This window comes from Medicago sativa, chromosome 5 (genome assembly GCF_051527215.1).
Source record: "Medicago sativa cultivar Bolivia chromosome 5, Bolivia_mono, whole genome shotgun sequence".
In the NCBI taxonomy this organism is placed as follows: domain Eukaryota; kingdom Viridiplantae; phylum Streptophyta; class Magnoliopsida; order Fabales; family Fabaceae; genus Medicago; species Medicago sativa.
This window is the reverse complement of record NC_140753.1, coordinates 11,449,825-11,466,962: the sequence shown is the minus strand read 5'-3', so window position 1 is coordinate 11,466,962 and position 17,138 is coordinate 11,449,825. Positions and strand designations below refer to the sequence as shown.

Sequence of the window (17,138 nt, the reverse complement as noted above, 5' to 3'; positions counted from 1 at the left end):
GTTCAACAACGTCATGATTCAACTCCACTCCAAGTGCGAGAACTCTTTGATAATTGATCTTAAGTACCTCTCCACTGAGCCTTAAGGTCTGTCTTGTCCTAACAGCTGATGAGAGCCCAACTAACCTAAACTTTTATTGGAGTTAGAGGGACAAAAATAAAACCTGTTTGTGCCAAAAGGTGAAGGAAGTAGTGACGTAGCGGAGTGCAGAAACAGAGCCGGAAGTAGAGGGACCTGCAAACTGAACACTGAACAAGTGAAGGGCGTGACCACTTGAAGGGAAGGCGTGGCGGCAGCTTTAACGAACTGATGGGCGATTTGTAGGGATTAAAAAGGAAGTTCCATATATTTAGAGAGACTATTTATGTAATTAACCCTATCTTTTCCTGTTACATATAGCACAACAAGTTTTCTCTGCTCTCAAAACCTAAAGCATAAACCCTAAAATTAACTACTGCAATCCATCGTCTCCATTCCTTACCTCCTTCCACCGTTCCATATTCATTCCAACTAGCAAGGTATCTCTTATTTATATCTCACTTGAATTTTACTTTCCATATTTCCTTAATCAATCCACTTTCCACCTTAACCTGATTGCTTTGCTATGTTCGAGAACTCGCTGTAGAATTGCTCAATCACTTCTATTGCAGAAAATAATTGTTTTATTTTTCTTCCTGATTAGGTACTTATCAGAATGACAACGACGAAGAAACTAAAACTCAGTGAGATTGAAACTAAAGAAGACAGACTCAGTGACTTACCCGAAAGCGTTATCATTCACATGCTCTCCTTTTTGAATGCCAAATACGCAGTTCAAACTTGCGTACTTTCATCCAGATGGAGGAATCTCTGGAAACTTCTTCCTGTTCTTATATTCAATTTCGCAGATTTTCAATTTTACAAGAAATTTATGAACTTCATCTTTAAGGTTTTATCTCTTCGTAATTCCTCTGTCACACTTCAGGCTCTTGAATATAAGCGTGATGGCGGTCAAATAGATCCTCGCTTACTCAAAAACATTGTGAATTATGCTATTTCACACAATGTCCAGCAGTTAGGACTTTGTTCCTATACTAAAATTTCACAGATTCCACCTACGATGTTTTCATGTCAGTCTTTAACACATCTGAAGCTTTGTACCTACCCTCGTAAAGGTCCTGAAACTATGTTTCCAAATTCTTTCAATTTGCCTGCACTAATTAGCTTGCAACTACAACATTTTGTATTTTGCGTTGGTGATAATGATCGTGCCGATCCATTTTCTACTTTTAATTAGTTGAATAGTTTGCTCATTTCTAATTGTTACCTGAGTGGTGAAGGAACCCTTTGCATATCAAATGCGACACTTGTTAATTTAACTTTGTATAACGAGTTTTACAGATTTTACACAATTGAGCTATGTACTCCAAGTCTTTGTACTTTCGCTTTTAACGGTAATCCTTCTCAAAAACTCTTAGGAGCAACATTTCTTCTCTTGAACATGTAGAGATTTATGCAGAGGTAATTCCATATCAAGAAGAGCCTCCTTTGATTCTATTCAATTGGCTATTAGAGTTTACTAATATAAAATCATTGACTGTCTCTACAACTACTCTTCAGGTACCATGTTTTGAGGCTATTTTTTACTTTCTTCTTAAGATTTCTTTTTATTTATTTCTATATTTTATAAAAATATTGATTGACTTGCAACCCTCATTGCTTAGGTTCTTTACTTAATTCCTGACCTGTTGAAGAAAAACCCACCTTCATTGGGTAACTTGAAGTCATTGAAAGTGAAAATGGAACCACTATCGTATGAATTTCGCATGACACTGAGCCATGTAATGTTACAGACAGTCAATTCAAAGAAGGAAGCTGCTCAAATACGAAGAGAATTTGAACGAGGATCGGAACCATCTTCACCCATACCTGAAGGAATATTGGACTTCTTGCGTCAAAATTCAGCCTCGGCAAAAGTTGACTACATAGTCTGTTTAAGGCAACCTCTTAGAAAAAAGCATTTATAATTGGTTTGTTTTTTTGTTTCCTACTTTTTTTCCTGATGCCTCTTTGGTTATAACTAATTATTAGTGGATAAATTACAAGCCTCTTGGGTAAAGAAAACAATTTTACATGTATTGACATGATTGCGTCTAGTGACTAGTCTCAACTTCATGGAGAAGTTTGAAGAGGGAAGTTATGAGATATTTAAGGTACAATGGTGCTTAAATTCATTTTATTTCATGCGTAGTTATTTAAAAATTTCAGTCATTTGTATGATAATCGTAAAAAAATTAAACCTCAACAAGTGCTTGCTTGTTGAAACAATTACACAACCGAACTTACAATATTCTATTCTTTATTGCTGTTCATACTACTTACATATAATGTTATTTATGCGACTCCAAGTGCTTGCACTGTGGTACTGAGCTCATTCTGAGTTCAAGTTGCTAGCCCCCACTTGAACTTATAATATTTAAGGTTCAATGGTGCATGCATTCTACAGATGATGATGTCTAATGCATTCTATAGATTATTGCTTGTATTATGAGCTCGCAGTGCGAAAAAATTATAGACTAGAAATTGATTTCAGTACTTTTGATAGGGGGTATGGAATCATGTTATTCCACATAATCATAATTGGTGTTTCACACATGATAACAACATTCTTAACTGTCTGAGTAGGAATTCATTCTATAGTGACATGACATCCATGTCACTTGGCCACAAATTCTGTATACAAGAGTATACAAATTCAAGATCTTTGTTGCTTAAACCTTGTGTTATTTTTGCTAATTTGTCTATATGGTTAGATTAAACCTCGTGTTAATATGGTTGGTGTGTCTTGCATGTTTTACTTGTTACATATTTGTGTGCTTTGCATGCTTCAAGAGCCAAGATAGCTTCCCTGAGGTTCGGCTTTGATTTTGTGCCAATCATGGATAAAGCAATTTCCTCTTTATTTGCTAAACATCAATAACTTGGAAAGTTAAGGTTCATGTGATGTGAGTTAATCACCTTCTATTTATTTATTTATTCATTATAGAAGTAGTTAATTAGTTATTAGAACAAAAAACTTCCGAAAATTCAGTTATCTAATTTCATGTTACTATTCTAAAACGACACTTAGAAAAACAAATGATGTATTATTTATATTTTTGGGTTTGAGGTATACAAATTCTTTTTTAAACTAGCTGGTCGGTATTAATTATTAGAATTGGACATTATCGGACAAACCGACTATAACTGATTGAACCGGTCAGCCCTAATGCCATCTATTCGGGTACAATGGGTCCAACATATCATTTTCTTGGGTTTGGACGAGTAATTTTAGTTCAATTTGGGTGGGTTTTACTTGGTGTGTAGATGGCCGAAAGAAAATTAGATGTCACGTCCTCCACCTTCTTCTTCTTCTTCAATAGAAAATAAAATCATATGTCTAAAGCTTGAAAATTCATCTGCAAAAGGATAAAAATGAGCAAGATGACGTGGAGAAAGTTAAAGGACTATATCATTACCTGAAATTATGTAGAGACCACAAAGAGTCATTTTTCATAACCGTAACTTTTAGTTTTTATGGATTTTAAAATAAAAACCGATGTGACAAATTTTTGATGATGTGGCAACGTGTGATAGGATATGAGTATGTGGAATTCATAAAATGAAAAGTTCTTTATGGATTTAAAATGAATTGATGTGACAAATTTTTTATGATGTGGCAACGTGTGATAGGATACGATTACGTGGAATTCATAAAATGAAAAATATAAAAATAGTCTAAAATAGGGTAATTCACCACAATTTCATATCTTCTTTTCTAATCTTCTACACATTTGATAATATCAACAAGTAGAGTTTGATCTTTAAGTGCGACATCCCGCAGATAAAATCCATCACGATTACGAGGCGGCTAGTTTAATAGATATCATATGCATCCAACGAAACAAACTCATGTATCTACTATCCATACCCACATATACCAATTGCCATCCATATAACCGTTGTTAAGGTGATTTATGACATGATTCTTAATTTTTGAATGCAAATTTTGTGCCAATTCAAAGTTGGTAGAGTGTTGCAAGTTCATCCTTGTGATTTATTTTTGTTAATTTTCATTTGAGCCATTTATAGTCTGATACCTTAATCTCATAGTTTTTCGCACTAAACTATCATGCAAAATACCCAAAATTAGGAGGGACGAAATTTAAATTGTTTATCCAAAATGTCTTTTTTAATCTTTTTTACTTTTCCATTAACTGCTTTCATTGTTATTTAATTGCAAGTATGACTTACTTTATAGGACTCAACGTGTAGTGTTAATGTTGTGTATGTGCTTATCGAGTGGGCATTCCACATTTCCAACAAATAAAGGTATATGTTCATTTATAAAACTTAGATAGGCTTGAGTCATTTATATGTTTATCATTGTTATATTGACTTATGTGAAATATGGGAATGGAGGGAAGTTGTTTAAGCTACTGTAAGAGATGAAGATGGAGGAAAACTATAGAACATTTGCTACTCTCGTTGCGCTAGGAAGTTACGTGGCACTGATGACATTGGTACTTTTATGGGCAATAAATGATACAATTTTTTTTCGTAAATCAATTTATATTTTTTCCAATATCATCACCAACTAGGAGAAATCATAAATATTGTTAGTTTTAATTATGTTGTTGAACAAGTTTGGTGTGAGATTTTTTAGACACATTATTTGACTAGGGAAAACCAATCACTGGTTCTTCAAACAATCTACGAGGTTGCTGGAAAGACAAAGTGAAATTTGACAAAAATGGCCCAGTTGCAATATAAAATATGAAGAATAAAGAGTAATTTCAACAATGAATGACATGCTCCCTCAAAAAAAAAAACAATGAATGACATGCTAAATGGAGAAACCAGTAACACCTTATTTATTGAATTAATTACTTGAGACAACATTAGGTTAAATTTTTCATCATAAATGAAGCATTGTGATCCTCCCCAAAGGAGATATCCTATAGAAAGAGGCATCCACCATGGTGGCCATTGTAACACCCTCCTTTTTATTTAATTATTTTAATTAGTTTTAGAATATATTTATATATTTATATGATGTATATGAGGGATATATGATTTGTTGAGATTAGATGTCTTCTTATAATTTAGTTAATATATTTTGTTGAGCGATATTTTGTTATGTTATATGTTGGTATTTACTAGCATAATATATTTGTTAATTGTTATAGATATATATTTGTTATTTGGTGTATTATTATATATTTAGTAGAGAAATATTATTTATTAGAATATGAGGATTATTAGTGTGAGTAAAATTGGAGGTTAGAATACAGAGAAGAATAAGTTGTTGGGCCTAAATAGATTTGGGAAGAATATTTTAGTATTATAAATAGAGAAGCTTAGGTTAAAAAGAGTTTACCAAAAACCGCTTTTTGGAAAAGAGGAGAACAAGAAAGAAGAGAAGAGAAGAGAAAAGTCAAGAGAAGAGGAGAAGACCTTAGGAAAGAAGAACGCTGCTGCTGATTCAGGAATTAATCTAAGGTGAGGGTGAGACTATATTGCATTAATATTAAGTTGTTAAATCATTAGATTACATCTAACAAGTTGGGGAGAGTTTGTGAGAATTTGAGAATTAGGGTTTTGAGAGAGATTTGATGATTAGATGATGAAAACTTGTTGAATTGATGTAGAAATTGTGTACAAACCTTAGATAATCATTAGGATGATAATTAGAATCAGTTTTGATGTTAGCACCATGAGATTAGGTGAAACTTGAAGAAAATCTGCATTCTGCCCGAATTTTGATATTAAAACTGGTATTGATCGGTGCGAAATTGGTCTTAGGTGTAAACACGAAAGTTGTAGGTATGGATGTTAGCTTTCTAATGTCGTTGGTCTCACGTCAAAACGATTTATAGAACTTGAGTTATGGTCAAATTACTGCAAGTAGGTCACAGTGAATTTTTATGGACTTTCAGCACAACTTTTTCGAATTTAAAATGAAAACTGGTATTGATCGGTACAAAATTGGTCTTAGGAGTAAACATGAAAGTTTTAGATAATTTTGTTAGCTTTCTAGTGGCTTTGGTTTGACGTGAAAATGATGTTTGATCTTTGAGTTATGATGAAAATACTACAGGGAGGTCTTAGCGAAATTGTACGGTGACAACATTCTCTGTTTCATGTTTTTGCGTTTTGTCCATATGTTTTTGTTTTGAATTGATCCTTGTTGTAAACATGAAAGTTGTTGATATTTGTGATATCTTTCCAGTAGCTTTGGTTTGACATGAAAATATGTTGTGGATAATTTATTATGTTTTTACAAAGATACATAGTGAATTATTGTTGATGTTTAAATACGATGTTATATGAAGTTGTTTATGATTGATGAATATGATGTTTTAAGATGTTGTTTATTATCATTTGATATTGTTATATTATGATAATGCAAGAATTATTTATGTGATCCATATGTTGTCAAGATGCTAAGATGTTAAGATGTTAAGACGTTAAGATGATAAGAGTTGTTAAGTCGTCGAGTCGTTATGAAGTCATCAAGTTGTTAAGATGTTATGTTGTCAAGATGTTAGGATGTCATAGATGTTCATGAAGTTGTCTAAGTTGTACGAAAGTTATGTCGTTGCATTAGAGTTGTGTCGTTGCATAGTCAGAGATAGGGGCTTAATGTCCGACAGGTCCTTTATGACCTTAGAGATGGGGGCTTAATGCCCGACAGGTCCTTTATGACCTTAGAGAAGAGGTCTTAATGCCCTGGTGGTACCACATGCATAATGAAGATGTCTAAGATGATTTGAGAAGTAGAAGTTGCATAGTCGAATCGAAGTTGTTAAGATGTTGAGATGTCAAGTTGTCAAGTTGTTAAGATGTCAAGTTGATAAGTTATTAATGAAGTGTTATGATGAATGAAGACGAATGATTTATGTTAAGATGTTACGTGAGTTATAATTATGTTGATATATGAAGTTGATTACGAATTTGATTATGAAGTTGTTTTCGGTAATGCTATGTTTTGATAATAATACTTATGTGAAATTACATGATGATGCTTGTGATTATATTTGATATTAGGTGTTGATGCTTATAAATAATGTTTGAGGAAATGTGGTGACGTTTGTGATTAATATTGATGTTATGTGATGATTGTTGGAGACTATTATTTGATGTTATATGATGATGTTAAGATTAGTAATTGATAATATATGAAGATGTTTATGATTAGTATTAAGATAGTTTTACGACCAATATAAGAAAATTAATGACACTAGTTAAGGAAGTTTAAATTGTTAGATATGATTAATGAATTATAAGATGTTTAAGTTGTTGAATGTACTTTATATGATTTATATGCTTAATATTATTGTTTGAGAAATCTCACCCCTCTGCTTGGAAATGTTGCTCTTCGTATGAGTAACTTGCAGGTAACCAGGATTAGTTGCGGTCGTGAGTGGACTCCTCACAAGTGTGTCTTAGGTGCTCTGATACGTAACAGGATGGGATTATGTCTTTTATTTCTATTCCTTACGTATTACTTATGGATTTTTATGAATAAATGTTGAACAAGACTTGAGATTTTTATGATGAGGCCTGCGTGCCAAAGACTTTTTATGTTGAATGAACTAATTCCGCTGCGAAGTTTTGAATTACTTATGTTAAATGATTTTGAAGAATAAATTGCTATTTATTCAGTTTATGAATTTTTAAGAAGTGTAGCATTCCGTTAAAGTTGAATTACTCTGATTTTTAATTATGAAATTTTTACGTTGGGAAAACGGGGTGTTACAGCCATCGGAAAAAAAATCATGGTGGAATGAAATTAAATTTAGCCAAGATCTTGGCGCACTACCTTATAAAAATCCACATGATTTGAAGAAAGAGTTTGAAAAGTTTACATTTTGACAACTGTTATCAAACACATGTCTCTTGATATTCAGAAAATTAGGAATATTGTTAGACATTCAAGGAGTTTGTAAGATAAACTCACTACTAAAGAAACAGCTATTCAGGTTGTTGTTGTTATTAATTATAAGGAAAGAATTGCTAAAAGAGTGTATCCTGATTTGTTTTTTTCTAGTAATTCTTCTAGCAATTCTTTCCTCATAATTAATAACAACAATCCAAATAGTTGTTTCCTTGGTGGTGAGTTTATCTTGCAAACTCTTGAATGTCTAACAATATTCCTAATTTTCTGAATATTAGGAGACCTATGTTTGATAACATCCGTCAAAACAGAAACTTTCCAAACATTTCTTCAAATCATGTGGCTTTCTGTAAGGTGGTGGGACGAGATCTTTGCTAAATTCCATTTCATTTCACCACGATTATTTTCCTAATGGCTACCATGGTGGAGGAATGCCTCTTTCTAAGGATATCTCCTTTGTGGTGGATCACAGTGTTGCATTCATGATGATAAAAGTGAACTTAATGTTGTGTCAGGTAGTTCATTCAATGAGTAAGGTGTTACTGGTTCACCATTCAACATGTCATTCATTGTTGAAATTCCTCTTTATTCTTTATAATTTGCAATTGCAGGTGCACCGTTTTTGTTTAATTTTACTTTGTCTTTCCACCAACCTTGTAGTTTGTCTAAAGAACCGGTCATTGGTTTGCCCTTGTCAAGTATTGTGTCTCAAATACCTCATACCAAATTTGACCTTCAACATATTTATAGGTAATAGTGCTTAGGATTTCTCCTAGTTGGTGATGATATTGACAAAAAAAATAATATAAATTGTCTTTTTAATGAACAATATAGATATAGACAACTTTCAGATATTTTCGGGCTAAAATAATCCATGACGTTAAAATATTCTTTGATTGTGCACTCTGTTAGTCAAAATAGCTGACGACGTTAAAATAATCTGTTTTTTTTTAGTGAAAATAATCTCTCAATGTTCACAATAACTCTTTTCATATTAGGACCAAAATGACAATAAATAAGTATTTAGAAGGACTGGTATTATAATAAGTATATTAAATGACTAATATGACAACATCAGATATTATTTTGACTATTGAAGTACACACTCATGAACTATTTTAAATTTTTTATATGATAAAAAACTAGGGTTAATTAAGTTTTTAGTCCCTATAAATATTCACAGTTTTGTTTTTAGTCCCTACAAAATAAAATCACACTTTTTAGTCCCTGTGACATTTTTCTTAAGCATTTAAGGGACTAAAAATACTGATGGAAAAATTTTATAAGGACTAAAAATGCTGTTTAAAAATTTTATAGGGACTAAAAATGTTGATGAAAAATTTTATAGGGACTAAAAAGTGTGATTTTATTTTGTAGGGACTAAAAACAAAATTCTGAATATTTATAGGGATCATTTACTTAATTAACCGAGAAAACCATTATATCTAAGTTCGACTATTACCTAAAACAAAAAAAAAATATCACTTTGTGCTAAGACAATGTGATAAGACAGAGTTAGCGCATAAACCTTTCCCTTCTACTAGTACTAGTACTACCCTTACCACTCGCCACCGTCACTTCCACCGTATTGAACACTCACACTTTATTTGTTATGGATTTCAACGAGCAATAACCACCGTACATTTCCACTTTTTGAGTCTCAAGATTCGCGCGAGGTATTTCTTATCATTTTCCATGTTTTTCCGTTGATTTGATCTGTTCGAAAACTCACCGTAGAATCGCTTTCGCTTGCAGAAAATAATCCCATTTTGTTTCTGTTTCATGCTTAGGTCCTTAATCACAATGTCAAATTCCGATACTCAAATACCAAAGAAAGCGAAACTCAGCGAGATTGAAACTAAAGACACGCTCAGCGACTTACCCGAATGCATTATCTTTCACATTCTCTCCTTTTTGAACGCCAAACACGCCGTTCAAACTTGCATTCTGTCTACCAGGTGGAAGAATCTCTGGAAGCTTCTTCCCACTCTTAGATTCCATTCTACAGATTTTCGACTTTACAAGAATTTCACCAAATTCGTGTCTAAGGTTTTATCTCTTCGCAATTCCTCTATCACACTTCAGGCTCTTGAGTTTAAGCGCGATGCTGCTCGTTTAGAGTCGCGATTACTCAAAAGGATTGTGAATTATGCTATTTCACACAATGTCCAACTTTTAGGACTTTGTTTCTATACTGTACTTGCACACATTCCACCGGCGATGTTTTCATGTCATACTTTAACACATCTTAAGCTTTCTACTTACCCTAATGGTGGTCATGAAACATTGTTTCCAAAATCTTTCAATTTGCCGGCACTAACTAGCTTGCAACTAGAGAGTTTTGGATTTTGCGTTGGTGATAATGATGGTGCTGAGCCATTTTCGACTTTTAACAAGTTGAATAGTTTGATCATTACCAATTGTACCTTGAGTGGTGCAGGAACGCTTTGCATATCAAGTGCTACGCTTATGAACTTAGCTATTTATACTCATTTTCGAAGATTAGACTCAATTGAGCTATGTACTCCTAGTCTTTGTTCGTTTGCTTTTGTCGGTAGTCCTCAGAAACTCTCCGGGAGCGATGTTTCTTCTCTTAAACATGTAGATATTGCGGTAAACAAAGTAGATCCTCCTCTGTTTCTATTAAGCTGGCTGCAAGAGCTTCCTAATATAAAATCATTGACGGTCTCTTCAACTACTCTTCAGGTACTTTAACTTACCATCTTGTGAGGCTATTTTTACTTTCTTCTTAAGACGCCTTTTTATTCATTTCTAATTTTGTTAAAAATTAATCATTGCTTAGGTTCTCTACTTAACTCATGATCTGTTGAAGACTGACCTCCCTGCATTGGGTGACTTGAAGTCATTGAGAGTTAAAATGGAACCATTTTTGCCTGTATTTCTCAAGGTAATGAGGGATGCCATGCTACAGAAAGTCAAGTCAAAGAAAGAAGCTGCTAAGTTACGAAAAGCATTTAGAGATGGATTGATACCATCTTCACTCATACCTGATGGAATAGTGGACTTCTTGCTTCAAAATTCACCTTCGGCAAAAGTTGACTACATAGATTGCTCAAGTCTACCTCTTAGAGAAATACAGATATAATTGGTTTGTTTTTTTTCGTTTCCTTCTCTATTTCTGTTTCCCAATGTCTCTTTGGCTATAACTAATTATCAGTGGATAAATTACAAGTCTCTTGGATAAAGAAATAAATTGTACATGTATACTGATACGATTGTGTGTCTAGTCTCACACTTAATGATACTATGTGAAAAAGTGTCTGTACGTGTGTGCGCTTTGCTTCTTTAATCATTTGTTGTACCGCTTGGAATTAACTTCTAGCTTGTAGGTAGTTCACAGCCTGAGATAAGCATTAGCTGGCATCATGTAAAAAAAGCTTGTGTGCATCTTGAATCGCTTGTAGAATGATTTTGATTTAGTATAAAGCTTATAAGAACTTCACAATAGAGATAAGTATTAGTTTTCCCAACAAACAAATATGTCCTTAAAGGCAAATGGAGCTTCTGGTGCATTTTTAAAGGCAAATGTAAGAGTCTGTGCACGTAGCATAAATATCTATATGATTCAATTGACTTCTTGCTTCTTACATGTAGAATCGGCCCAAGGCTTTGCAAACAAAGCAGCTGCTTTAGACCTCAATTTTTTATAGACCTCGTTTTTTTATTTAACTAATGGAATTAATTTTATTAATATTAAATTTTTTATGCGACATCGTATTAATTTCACTCACTACATTAGCTACTAATTAATTGAGTAAAAAATTAATCAATCATATAACTACATTGGTTTTTGTATTGTTCAATACTGTAAAAACTAATAAGACGTAAAAGACCTCTAATTTGGTCGTTGTTAGTTTTTGAAAAATCACAAATTCAAATTTCGCTTTAGGCCTGAAAGTTGGGTTATGACAGCCAAATGAGGGGTGATCACTGATTACCATGGGTGAAGAATCTCTGCTTTACCAGCCTGACATTAATTATTCTGCAATATTGATGCTGGTAGAAAAGCCAAATATTGTTTGTGTATATGTTATTTGATGTTCTTCTACGAGTGCTTGGGCTCGTGTTAAAAAAATGCTGTATGATTGCTGGTCATTGATCATTTAATTGAAATCAAAGCCTTGCTTCCTGAAATTTAGAGAGAAAAAAAACTGGTGATATGCCACGCCACCCAAAGTACGGACCTCTAATTTTGAATATCAATTTACTTGTCTGGTAGCTCCCACATTTGTCAAAGTCTAGGTTTGTTTTGCTGGCCTCTTGGTGAGAACAATTTGGATACTTCTTACTAATAGACTTGTTTCAAACTCCTGTACATGTACCTATAAGTAAACACTAGCTTGTGCTTTTTTCTTTGTCTAGAGTCTTCTTAACACACCTCATTGGAATTTAAAGTTGATATTTGAATTCTTATTAAATATTATGTGCATGCATTTTACAAATGAAGATGCCTGATGCAACTTACATATATTACCTACACTAGTAGGTAATTGATTAGCCTGTGATGCGAAAAAAAGATAGATTATTGTTCACAATGAGAAGAAGAAACTGATTTCAGTACTTTTCTTTCTGACCATTTCTACTAAAATATTTTCCTTTTGATAGAGGATATGGAATCATGTTCCTCTGAATAATTAATCGGTGTTGCTCACATGATATGGACATTATTAACTCTCTGAGGATAGGGACATCCATGTTAATCTACACATATTGCCTACTGCCTGAGCTTCTTCTGTATATGCTCATGAACTTGGCTACAAATTCTGTATACGAAAGCATATATTAGTCAATATTTTGTCAAAAGCAGCAGATTATTAGGATACAGTTCAATAGCTGTTTTCCCCAATCCTCATGTTTACTCTTTCTAACTAGTCTATATGGTTAGTTTAAAAGCAGTTATTTAATGTTTGGCGTGTAAAATTACCTTCTAGTTTTAGTAAAGCTGTTGTTCCTGGTGGGAGTCTTCTGTCCTGTTAATCATAGAGTATTTGGTTACTAATTTACTAGAAAAAGTCCTCTTTTATAACTTACCATCACCACCTTAAGACAAGTTATAGAAGGGGAAGTCATTACTCACATAATAAGCATGCCAGTAGTAGAGCTCCCTTTTTAAGCCAGCCTCAATTCTTCTTATGAGCTGCTCCACAAGTTTCTGAATGTTTGAACAAAATACCATTAGAAAATAGTGGTTGATAAATTGAATAAACTCTTCATGGCTTCTTTTGAAACAGGCATTGATTCATTACCAGGAGAATCAATCTGGGGTGGACAAAATCCAGGAGAAGCATTTGAAATTTCCCTCGTATTGAGAGTAAGCTGATAAAACCACAAGAACAATTATAGTGAAAAATTCAACCATAATCATGTTGACAGCTTTCAAGATACAAAATATTGCTGCTTATTATATCAGTCTGGAAATAAGTCAGTTCTAGAAGAACACCAGTAATATGATATGATGATATTTAGCTTCTATTTATCTTTTTTGTATTAGAGAAAATAACATAGGTAGTGAATTTTCTTGCCGTGAAAATGATGGATCCGTTAGGATCTCTGTAGCAACTTCTATTACAATCTTCTCCCATCCGACTGGAATCGGTTGTTCTTCTGAAAATGGATAGCTGCCAATCATGGTGCACCAATTAGTCTTTATTTATAGACATGTCAAAATAAATATTTTACTTTTTTTTTTGCACTAATATTTTTCTTGTTCGGAATTCTTACTTGTGTGCTCTGCATGCTTCAAGGGCTAAGATTGCTTCCCTGAGGTTCTGCTTAGATTTTGTGGCAATCTTCATAGCAAAATTCATGGATAGATCCATTTGCTCTTTATTTGCTATCTGAGTAAGAACCTCAATAATCTGTAGAGTTGAGGGTTCATGTGAGTTAATTACTTTTTTTTTTTTTTTTTAACTCTGGCTGCAGTTAATTATTTATTAAAAGTTATAAGATGGTTTGATATCAATAGAAGAATATCTTGATCTTTTCCAACCTGGAACATAAGACAACTCAAAAAAGGTTTGTAAAACACAATGGTAAAGAAAAGAAGTACATATAGAATTGTAAATAAATTCATTATCTGAAATGTTGCAAACAATGCAAAAGTAAAATAATCAGGTTATAAATCTTACTTCAAAGTGAAATATAACAAATTGTATATCATCATATAATAATTATAAATGTCAGCATACCGCCTGTTTCTAAATAGTTTTATGCTTACTTCATGAGTTTGAGGAGCATCAACATTGATAACTTTGAACCGGTTTTTCACTTGTGCAATAATGTTTTCATCATCTTCGCAGCAGAGAACTAATTTGCATATATCTGAATAACGGTCTATGATCCATTTGATCAAGTGTTGGATGTTCTCTGCAGCTTTGTCGACATCGTAAATAATGATTACTGAAATAAAGGGAATCCAACCACATTAGCCAGGCTCACATGAAAGGATAAATCTGTTTAAAAATTTAAACATGCATTTAGAATTTTAGACAACTAACCTTTATAATCTGACTTGAAATTCATATTACTTACTTCAGGGGTAATTGCATATATATTGCTAATTTCTTTGATTAATCCCATCAAAGCATATTTAGCATTTGGTTCTGAATTTACATTGACCTCCATATGATGAGAACTGGACGTTATTGGAACCGATACTTTCATGGTCCTTTTGTCCTATCATTGTAATAAAACAAATACTATAATATTTTGGCAATGGATTGGAGATGCAACTTTTTTGAATTGATGCTAAATAATTTTTTTATTTTTTTATTTTTAACTAAATAAAACCTATAAGAAAATAGGAAATCTCTACCTGAATAGGGAAATGTCGTAAATCATGCGACAGCTGCAAAAGGGTTTGATAAGGTTAGCATAGGAATCCAGATCATAAGTAGAAGGAAAATTATGAGAAGAGACATACATTACAACATGCATCACCATATATTTCTCTAAGAAAAGCCATTGCTAGGTCTCTTTTCCCAGAACCAGAGGGTCCTTTGAGTAAAATGTGAGGACAAGAGCCCTGTGACACCTGAAAAACAAGGTACACCGAGTTAAAAATTTACAGTTAATAATAAATTTGCCTTAAATTTGAGAAAACTTTGCATAACACACAAACATACTAATTCCTTGAGTAGTTGAGCTTCTTGTTTGTTGCAAATGAAGCCATCCAGTGAAGCTGGTTTATGTTTATCTGCCCATAATTGTGGAATGCTTTCCACAATTATTGCCCTCTCGATCAATGAAGCTTCATCAATGGGTCTGCGTTCAGGCGATTTTCTTGAAATCCTACAGTTTCCTGTTCTCATCATACAAGCAAACCATGCATCTTTCTGGTTCTTTTTTCTGTTGGATGTGAATTTCCTCATGCTTTCGGTTGTCTTTGTACTAGCATCACTTTTCACACTAGAGTTGGCACTAGGCTTGCCAGTTCCACTTCCCTTTCTTATTGATGTGGCCACCGTTGTTCGAGACAACAACACATTACTTGAATAGTTTCTTGGCATATTCATATTCATACCGTGTTTACCACTTTCAGATGGGTTGGTAATGGGATTAATGGTGGTGATCACTGGTCTAGGGCTAAAATACCCGTATTGTTGAACTTTTTTTGGCATTGAAGAATTCTTCGCTTGCAAGGCATTGCATTCGCGAGAAAAGAAAAGATCACCTGGTTGAATTGAGTCTGTACTTTCTAATGCTGATGAATAATCATCTGTAGGGTTTTTTGATAGTTTTACCTCTGCTATCATTTCATTGATTTCTCTTTCTTTAACTAAACCTGTTTTGAAAGGAGATTTTTCCCTTTGTTTCAGAGTTCTTGCAGTGTTCTGCATTGTTTGTTGTTGGTCGCTCAATCTTGGTGCAGTCACTGCTCTCTTGTAGTTTGATTTTGTGCTCATTCTATCCATTTCTAGAATCCCTGAACTTGCTTTCCTATTTTCATTATAAGGTGTTCTTTGCTCACGGTTTCTGTTATAAGGAGACAGTGTTCTTCCAAAGTCAGGCCTTGGTAAAGGACTTGTATTTCTACGCGAGTTCACACCTGTTATGTATGTTAGCGAAGCATCGTCATCATCATGATCATGATCAATGCCATCATCATGATAATGATTATCGCGTGCTATGTGTGGCCTATAGGGTGATTTGCTGAGATGTCTTCTTCTTGGTTGATTAAGAACTGAACCTGTTATTGTAGGCGATGAAGGGACTTCAAATTCAAACCTTGAAGGGTGTCTCTTGTGGAGTGTCATAGGACTTTTGTTCCTTAGAGACAAAGCTTTTGTTTCTTCAGGACTCAAAGTCATGTTGTTCTTTCTTCCTCGTTCATGACGTGGAGTTTCTTGCCACTCCGTCTCTGTGTCTGACGGTTCATATCCACTGCGTCCCTTCTTTGTAGAGAATACGGCACTTGGAGTTAGAGGAAATAGGTTATCCAGTTGAGTCTTCTCCATTAGAGAGAGTGGTTTTGAGATTGATTGCACTCAAAATGAGCTAATGAAACTGGTGTTGCAGCTGAGAAGTGTTAACAATATTGTAACCTTGGAAAAAGGTAAGTATGTGACAATGCCGAATAAAAAAGAGGATTCTGAGAATAGAAATGCGATGGTTTCTAAATGAGATGCATTGGTGATGATAATAATGACAACAATGTTTGATGAAAAAAATGTGTCTTTTGGTCATTCATGTATATGTTATTGTCCTTTTCCTTTTTGGTTCGGACAGTGTAGATTACATGGGAATTTCGGCTCATTTTGTCAGGGTGCCAGCATTTGCTGAGGAAACTACAAACATGGTTATTAACGTTCTATTTTGCTACTTAAACCTTTTTATAAATAGGCTTAGTTAAATTCACCTTTTTATTTTACTGTCTTTTGTCCATACCTCATAGTCTAATATTGTGTAATGATGTGGTGCAACTTTGCATTGGTGTATATTTTTGGTTGGGATAATGTTTCATGTGCACCCTTTTCTCCATACACACAATGTACCACACCATATGTGAGAGTGTGTGAGAGACAAAAAAAGGTGATTTTTTTTATGTGTGGAGACCACGTGGACACATGTCACAATTGCGTGTGGGTGTACAAGTGGTACATGTCACCTAAGGTGGTCTATGTATCACTTCCCGATTGGTTGGTAATGGTATCACATTTAGTTAAAATGGTAAAATGAGGAATATGGTTTGGTACATGAA

The 17,138-nt window shown here is 33.7% G+C and overlaps 2 protein-coding genes and 1 pseudogene across 7 annotated transcripts; 2 read left to right on the top strand and 1 right to left on the bottom strand.

The window, feature by feature from the left end:
• Nucleotides 1–576: 576 nt before the first annotated feature.
• Nucleotides 577–2,218, top strand: LOC146920016 (putative F-box/FBD/LRR-repeat protein At1g78760; annotated as a pseudogene). Its single transcript, XR_015011652.1, has 2 exons — nt 577–1,599; nt 1,704–2,218. The product of XR_015011652.1 is annotated as a putative F-box/FBD/LRR-repeat protein At1g78760 (transcript).
• A 7,169-nt stretch (nt 2,219–9,387) lies between these two features.
• On the top strand, nt 9,388–13,635 carry LOC146920015 (putative F-box/FBD/LRR-repeat protein At1g78760). Of its 5 annotated transcripts, none has more exons than XM_085713405.1 (4): nt 9,388–9,594; nt 9,674–10,624; nt 10,722–11,027; nt 13,171–13,635. In XM_085713405.1, the coding sequence occupies exons 2-3, from the start codon at nt 9,701–9,703 to the stop codon at nt 11,022–11,024; spliced, it is 1,227 nt and encodes a 408-aa protein (XP_085569531.1). In that variant the 5' UTR covers nt 9,388–9,594; nt 9,674–9,700; the 3' UTR covers nt 11,025–11,027; nt 13,171–13,635. The 5 variants fall into 5 exon arrangements, with proteins under 5 accessions (XP_085569531.1, XP_085569528.1, XP_085569527.1 ...); XM_085713402.1 differs by having other exon boundaries at nt 9,394–9,594; nt 9,709–10,624; XM_085713401.1 differs by lacking the exon at nt 13,171–13,635 and having other exon boundaries at nt 9,394–9,594; nt 9,709–10,624; nt 10,722–11,204.
• On the bottom strand, nt 12,328–16,504 carry LOC146920014 (uncharacterized). Its single transcript, XM_085713406.1, has 11 exons — nt 15,064–16,504; nt 14,862–14,972; nt 14,754–14,786; nt 14,437–14,614; nt 14,157–14,338; nt 13,661–13,797; nt 13,462–13,557; nt 13,186–13,255; nt 13,017–13,091; nt 12,864–12,909; nt 12,328–12,702 (listed from the first exon to the last, which is right to left on the bottom strand). Exons 1-11 carry the CDS (start codon nt 16,393–16,395, stop codon nt 12,641–12,643), a joined length of 2,322 nt encoding a protein of 773 aa, XP_085569532.1. The 5' UTR covers nt 16,396–16,504; the 3' UTR covers nt 12,328–12,640.
• Nucleotides 16,505–17,138: the final 634 nt, after the last annotated feature.

What these genes read in the sequence shown, in the direction of transcription:
- LOC146920014 (XM_085713406.1), bottom strand. Translation starts at nt 16,395, where the DNA reads ATGGAGAAGACTCAACTGGATAACCTATTTCCTCTAACTCCAAGTGCC. An exon ending in ACGGATCCATCATTTTCACG is followed by an intron (nt 13,256 to 13,461) that starts GCAAGAAAATTC and finishes TGGTTTTATCAG; the next exon opens with CTTACTCTCAATACGAGGGA. An exon ending in ACTACTGGCATGCTTATTAT is followed by an intron (nt 12,910 to 13,016) that starts GTGAGTAATGAC and finishes TATGATTAACAG; the next exon opens with GACAGAAGACTCCCACCAGG.
- LOC146920015 (XM_085713405.1), top strand. Translation starts at nt 9,701, where the DNA reads ATGCTTAGGTCCTTAATCACAATGTCAAATTCCGATACTCAAATACCA. An exon ending in TCTCTTCAACTACTCTTCAG is followed by an intron (nt 10,625 to 10,721) that starts GTACTTTAACTT and finishes ATCATTGCTTAG; the next exon opens with GTTCTCTACTTAACTCATGA.